The following is a 7,157-nucleotide window of genomic DNA, read 5'->3' on the forward strand; positions in this document are numbered from 1 at the left end:
GACTCAGCGCATGGTAAGAGCCGCCGAGCACAGGGCAGCGCCGTGTCCGGCCGCGCTCGCACCGCGGAGCTCTGCCCGGCTCCACCTTGACCTGCCAAAGGTTTTCTCCTTTAAAACGCGTTTGCTGAGTGCATAGTCTTGCGCTTCGCCTTGCCCCAAAGGCGCTGCGAGGAGACGTGTTGGGAATTGTGTGTCCGGCAGGCAGAGGAGAGCCGCAGGCACAGAGCGCTGCAGCTGGAGGAGGAGGAGAGACTCGAGGCAGAGCAGGCCCGGCGCAACCGGGAGAGGCTGAAGGACAAAAAGATCAGGCAACAAGTCAGAGCGAACAGGTAACGTCTCGAAAAATCTCCCAACTGTATCAAAGCAGCCGTTATGATGAGTTGAGAAAGTTGTCGCAGAAGTGGAAATCAGTCAGGTCTGGAAGGAAAAGTTATTTGAAGGTCAAGGGATGATAAAAAGATAATTTTAAGCAAATTTTGTTAAGAGGATAATACTCTGTTCCACAAAACTTTCATTCTGAATATATGCTCATGTATGTGTACACTTAGGCATATCTGTGAACACACATGTTGATGTGTACATATATGTCACCTGTACTTACATAGATGTGAAATGTGCAGAGCTGGTGACAGCACATGTACAAATATAGGTAACTCTTTTTTTTAAATTGATTTTTTTCTTTATCTGCCCTTTTACTAGAGTGATATTTTACATCTAAAATTGGGATTTTCCCTGAAGTTTGGTTTTTTAAAATTGTGTTTTAATACTGATAGGAATTAAATTTTTTCCCCTAGGTAATATTTTTCCTTCTTCTAATAGCTTCTTCTAATAGGATACATTTCCTTTTTTCCCCCTCTCCAGTCCTGAACTTCGAGAGTTAGAAAGAAAGATACAATCTGCTTATATGAATAAGGAACGAGATGAACAGATTGCTGAAAAAAATGCTCTGCACCTTGAGAAAATGGTAATTAGCTTCACAGTGAATCCCAGCACCCAAGTCCTGTAACTCTTTGTATGGATTGTGCTGAAAGTTTTTCCTTGGAAGCTGACCTGTTTGTATAAAATATTCTGTAGGAATTCAGTGCTATTGAAAATACATTTTGTGTTATGAAGGATTAATTAACCAGCAATAACTAGCTATAAGAAAAAGGTTTACTTTGCCATTGCAATTGAAGGAGTAGTGAACTAAGCTGTATGATTGGTTATAGCTCTTATTTTAATGGTTTTGTACTATTTATCCAAGTTAAAACTATGACAGCTTTTGTCCAGTAAGTGCTGACTGTGGTGAATCCTCAGCTCAGTGGCAGGTTGTTGAAAACATGCTCAAGTTGAAAAGACACCTGAATAACTTCAGAAAGAATTGTGAACTTTTATTTCTGAATGAAATGGTATTCTGGTTATGTTGTTCTATACAGAGTTTAGGGTAGGCAGGTTGCTGAGAAGGCAACATACTGATCAAGCTGTTCTCTGCATTCCAACCTCACTGCAGTCATTTTGCTGATGTGAGTGAGTTCCACTCCTGCCCAACACTTTGTCCCTTAAGTACTGTTAGTGCTTCTCAGGTTGGTTAGATCTTGAGGGCTCTCTACTGACTGCATTTATCTATTAAGCATGTTAAGGCTCTCTATTTATAGCTTGAGGTGGAAAACCTTCCTTTTGGTACTGCAGCTTAATTCCTTTTTTTTTGTACTGCATGTTTTCTGATTACAAGTTGTAGTAGTGGGAGTAAAAAGTTATCATGCATTGCTTTTTGCCCCTAGAAACGGAAGGAGGAAATAGCCCAAGAGATGAAGGAAGAGTACGAAAGGTTCATGAAAGAAGAAGCTTCAGCAGAACTGAGGCGAAATGAGGAGAAGATAATGTACCAGCAAGAGCTGGATAAACAGCTCGAGGAACAGGAGAGGAAGAAGCAGGAAGCTTATGAAGAGTTTCTAAAAGATAAACTCATGATTGATGAAATTGTAAGAAATATCTATGAGGAAGACAAAATGTTAGTTACTTCAAATTTTTATTATTTATTAATTTGAAACAAAACAGCTCATATCATTCTGTACAGAAAGCTAATTTGTATACATTTAGTCCACAAACTAAGGCCCATTTTAGTTTTCCTTGGCCACATTTTACTAACAAGAGACTGACCTGTGTGGGTTTTCCTGTTGAAACATCAGAATGTTCTAGTCAATCTCATGTCCATGATCCCCAAATCTGAAATCTAGCTTATTTCAAGGAGTGCTTCCATTGGGCCCATCATGCTGGATGTGACAGCCTGGCAGAGATTTCTGCCTCACCATGTGTCCCTATCTTGCCAAAGATGTGTTGTTTGCCTCTGTTATGGATTGGGAAGGAGGTTTCTGAGGACAGGGTGGTAGTGTGTGAGGGACAGTTTAGTGTAAAAGGTTTAGGAGTTGTGCTGCTATTGGACTGTCATCTCTTCTTGCAGTTTGACGGAGTGTGTGTAAAATGTAGTAGTGGTGAGTACCTGTGTGTACAGTCTGTCCTCCAGAAAAGTGTTAGACATGAGATTCTCTTCTTGGGGCAATTGATTAATCAGTTTTTTCAATTTATGTATCTGGTTTCTAGCTGAATGGTTAAGGAGAGTCCTTAAAATCTTAGTCTCTGGAATGTATTGGTAATGGTGAGCATCTGCTCACTGTCATGTTGCTCTGCATAGTGTTAAATAACTACTCAAACATTTTTTCCCATCTTCTACAGAGAAAGGCAACAAAAATTAGATAAAATGAGAGAAATTCAGGCATATATTGAAGAATTTCAAAAAGAACAAGCTATCTGGAGGAAAATGAAAGAGGAAGAGATGGAAGAAGAGAACAGGAAAATTATGGAGTTTGCCAACATGAAGCAACAAAGAGAAAATGATTGGATGGCTAAAGTTCGAGACACTGAGGAACAAAAACAGAGGCTTCAAAACATGGTATGAAAACTTGAAATTATAGAAAAAATTGTTGTATTACTTGTGTTTCTTTTAGAAACCTTTCCTTCTTGTGACAGATTGCCCAGAATCTGGAAAGGGAACAGCGGAAGCGAGAAGAACTGAAACAAATCTGCCAAGAGCTGTATCTGGAAAAACAAGAGGAGCTGGAAAGGAAGAAAGAGATGGTGAGTACTGGCAGGGAGATGAAGGGGGTTTTGTGTTATTTGTGACTTGGAGATGTTTTTGAGGGACTCCTTGAGCCCATTTTGGATTGTGAGCTGTCTCAGAGCAAGTGGCTGAATTCTGATTCCTTAATTCTAGTTTTCAGAGTCTTAAATGAATTTGAATAGACTTCAATTCTAGCACAAGATGTCAATTCCCAATATTATTTCCTAAACGTTCTTAGTCAGACAAGCAGTTTGTAGATTAGCTTAGGTTTTGGAGGGAAAAACTCCTCTGAGTTTCCTTTGCCATTCCTAACGTATTTAATTTCAAGCAGGAAGACAAGCAAAGGTTTTGAATACCCTTATGGCTTCCCTTATACATGTATTTATCTCGTGAAGGAGAATGCCAGAAACTTCCAAGTTCAGATTTAAGCTAAGTAGGTTAAGTAACTGCTTTTCTCATGGGTCTGGCCACACTCTGTGTGAGACAAAATGTAACACAGGTTGAGATACTGAACACTGCTGTTTCTGAGAGTTGTTCAGGATGAATGTCTTGTTGATTCACTTCATCCTAGTGGGGAAAAGATCTTTTATTTTGGACTTACTTTTGAGAATCTTGAGAGATTTGCTGGAAGTTAACTGCTACAGTAAATTTATTCCAAGATAAATCGAGTAGATTTGCTGCTGCTGCTGAGGATTTTTCAAAGCGTGTTCAGTTTTTCGCTGCATTCCCTTTATAGGCAGAGATTGAAAAGAGAATAAGGCAACGCCTGGACTTAAGGCAAACATTTGAAGAGCAATTTGCTCTGAAGGCAGCAGCACAACAAGCCATGAGAGAAGAGGAAAAAGCCTTCAAGCAGCAGGTGCTGGCCAAGTTTGCAGAGGACGATCGCATCGAGCAGATGAATGATGAGAAACAGAGAATGAAACAGCTTGAATACAGAAGAGCTGTGGAGAAACTCCTTGAATATCGTCGCCAGCAGCGTATTGAGGAGAAGGTAAGAGTTTCACACGTGCCTGTGGTGTGAGCCACAGCATTCCAGTATGGGAATACTTCTGCCATCCCAAGAGACAGCGCTAATGTCACTAGGGGAAGGTGATGGGGGAACTGCAGAGACACGGGCAGGGGGAAGCAGCTTTGGTTTGCTGACAAGAAAGAAGTGGGTTTTTTGTAGCTCAAGAGGTTGGGGTAAGTGACATCCCTGGACCCCTGAGTACTCAATGTGCTCTGCAGATTTCTCTTTAAGAGCCATGAGATCAGCAACACAAGTGCTGTCCACATCTGTGGCCCTGGTCAGCTGCACTGACAGTGATGTGTGTGGAGGGGAAGTCCCAGCTGTGCTTTTAGATTAAGTCTCTTGAACTATGATCTGAGGAGGAAAAGGTGTAAGCTGAAAGCAAGTCATGGAATCCTGTACTGTAGTTTTAAGACCTGTTTATAGGGTATAAATCACATGTGTAATGTGAATTGCAGTTTCCCAGTCATCAGCATGAGAATTCATTCCTATTGCTTCTTTTCCTGGATTAGAGCAGGAACAGACTCACCTGTCTGAGAGCTAAAAAGGAAATAGAACTGAACATTTACCTGCCTTCTAAAGGGTTTAGTACAAGACCAAGCACTTGGATAGCAGACTAACCCCATGTCTTGCCATGCAGTCTTTTGTCTGACTTTTTTCCAGTTGCTCAACATGTGTTGTTTAAACAGTGCTTTGTGGGGTTGTTACATACACTTTTCCATCCTTTTCAAAAAGAATTTCCTGTGACCAGGAGTTGTTAAATGGAAGTTCAAAATTTACTCCATTAAAAAATTATCTTTTTATACTGTGGGGGATAGTGGTGGAAACAAATGTTCAGAGAACTGAAAAACTGTTTTATTGTAGGAGCGTGAACTTGAAGAAAGAGAGTTAGAGAAGAGGAGACAAGAAAGCTTTCGTGCAATCGTTGAAGAGGAGAGGCAGAAACTCTTGAAAGAGCATGCGTGGAAACTGCTGGGCTACCTGCCTCCAGTGAGTCACCTCTGCTCTGAATGCTTTAAATGCCTGACCTGTGAATCTGTGCGCTCTTGGATAGTTCAAAGTGAAGCTGCAGAACTGTGTGAATTCCTGGAGTCAGTGGTGTCCTTATTGTGTCAGCTCTCCTGCACTTTTTCCTTTTCCTTTTTGAGCTGGGAAGCTGATTACAGACACACTCTGTGTGAGGGGCTTTGGGCTCTCCTGCAGTATTGATGCCTTGTGCAGAACTTGCTGAAAGCTTCCACAGTACCTTGCACATCCAGTGTTTGGGATATGGAACCTAAGTTCTACAGCAGGGCTGTTCTAGCTGGGAAGGGATCCACCACATCTTAAACCTTGTTTCCACCTAACTTCTCACTTGGGGTTTTGGGAGCAATCTCTTAGAGCATTGGCTTGTCTGCTAAGTATTCCGTTCCCATGGATCCAAGGCCTCTCCTCTGCAGCAGTGCAACACCTGCAGTGCTTACAGGAGTATTTCAGAGCTCACCCTGTTCATCCTCATGTTTTTAAAAGTTAAAAAGATGAGAGCAGTTATTGCAATAGGAATAAACTACCATTTATTTCACATTAGACTTCATAATCAGAAATATCTGAGGGTACACAATGAACCTGACATACACCTGCCTTAGGGATGTAAAAATGCATTTAGAGCAGGGAGGGAATTATCCAACCAGTTAAAGAAATTCTGCAATGCTGGAAAACAAATAGAGCAGAGTATAATTTTTATTCAAATATTAGTATGATAATTGATGTAGGAATTTGTAACATTTTGAGTGAGTTGTTTTCTAACACAGATTTAATTAAAGGATAACTCCAATTGGCAACACTTTGATAGAGTTTTCTGGTTTGAATTTGCTGTTGTAGGAAGCCTTGGAGATTACAGTGTCCAAGGCTCGCACATGTTCCAGATATGATGTTCTTCTTTGTTCTGTTCTTTCTGAATCTGGGGCTCATACATCACATTACTTCACTCAAAATGGTTAAATAGCAAAGTGCTACCAAATTCAAAACTTTCCATTGTAAATGCAGTTTGTAATTTATTTTTTTTCATAAATACTAATGGTATGTTCTGTGGGTCACACACAAATTTAGCTGTAAAATTAATTTAGAAGTTTAGATTTCTGGGTTCTCCTGCTTCCCTTCCCAAAAACATAGTTTTTGATTAAGTTGTCCAGGATCAGTTGATTTGCCAAGTTATTTCTTTGTAGGAGCTAATTTCAGCACAGCTAAGGTGGAGAACAGAGCCCCAGCCCAGCCAGGGACTCTTTTCACTGCAGTTTGATTTGACTAAACCTGCACCTCTGCTGTGCTGACTGTAATCACTTCTGTGAGAAAGAGAACACAGCTAGATGTTGTCTTTTGGTAGTGCTTGTGCATGCAGGACAAAAGGGGAGGCTCGAGGTTAGCACCAGCTACACCAGTGTGTAACTCCTCCATTCAGGTTTTGTGATGGTGTTCAGGCCTGTGTGTTTTAAGGGTTACACTGGTATTATGGATACAACCCATTCACTTCCATGGAAAATTTCAGAGAACCATAATATCTCTCTACTTTGTTTTACCTTCTGATGTGTGTTTCTTCCCCATTACTGCAGGGAATACTCGAAGAATCTGATATGAAGATGCTTGGAGAAGAGTTTAGGTTGGCTTACCAGCAGACAAGAGGTAACGCATTCGAGGAGAGCTGAACCTTCCCCCAGCTCGGGCCCTGCTTTGCCACTAGGTGTCAGGTGATTCCCAATGAAAACTTCCACTTGCTGTTAACAATGAGGAGCTCCTTTTTAACAGATTAAAGTCTCCATTTTAAGACCAAAGTTCTAAACTGGTGAGCAGTTAGTTTTATTTGAGTGTGTGCTGCACTTGCATTTTTCATCAATAAACTGTTGTGGAGTTATTCTCAGTTGAAATGTTTTCTCCAGCAACACAGCAGAAACTTAAGCCCAGTGTAAATTCACATGTGTGTTCCAGTATGGACTGGAGGATTCTCTTGGTGCCCTGGTTCTGGGGGTGATGTGAGGACTGAGCTGTGCATTACACAACTGTGATCCTAATCCA

At 41.0% G+C, this 7,157-nt stretch overlaps 1 protein-coding gene across 1 annotated transcript; it reads left to right on the forward strand.

Moving 5' to 3' along the window:
• Positions 1-161: 161 nt before the first annotated feature.
• On the forward strand, positions 162-6,790 carry MNS1 (meiosis-specific nuclear structural 1; the record flags this gene model as incomplete). Its single annotated transcript, XM_009082321.1, has 8 exons — positions 162-329; positions 862-964; positions 1,761-1,990; positions 2,713-2,929; positions 3,007-3,114; positions 3,834-4,091; positions 4,974-5,099; positions 6,698-6,790. Coding segments are annotated over 8 exons (1,303 nt in total), but the record flags the coding sequence as incomplete, so codon positions are not given.
• Between the last annotated feature and the right edge of the window lie 367 nt (positions 6,791-7,157).

The sequence above is a fragment of the Acanthisitta chloris genome, unplaced genomic scaffold (assembly GCF_000695815.1).
Source record: "Acanthisitta chloris isolate BGI_N310 unplaced genomic scaffold, ASM69581v1 scaffold46439, whole genome shotgun sequence".
In the NCBI taxonomy this organism is placed as follows: Eukaryota; Metazoa; Chordata; class Aves; order Passeriformes; family Acanthisittidae; genus Acanthisitta; species Acanthisitta chloris.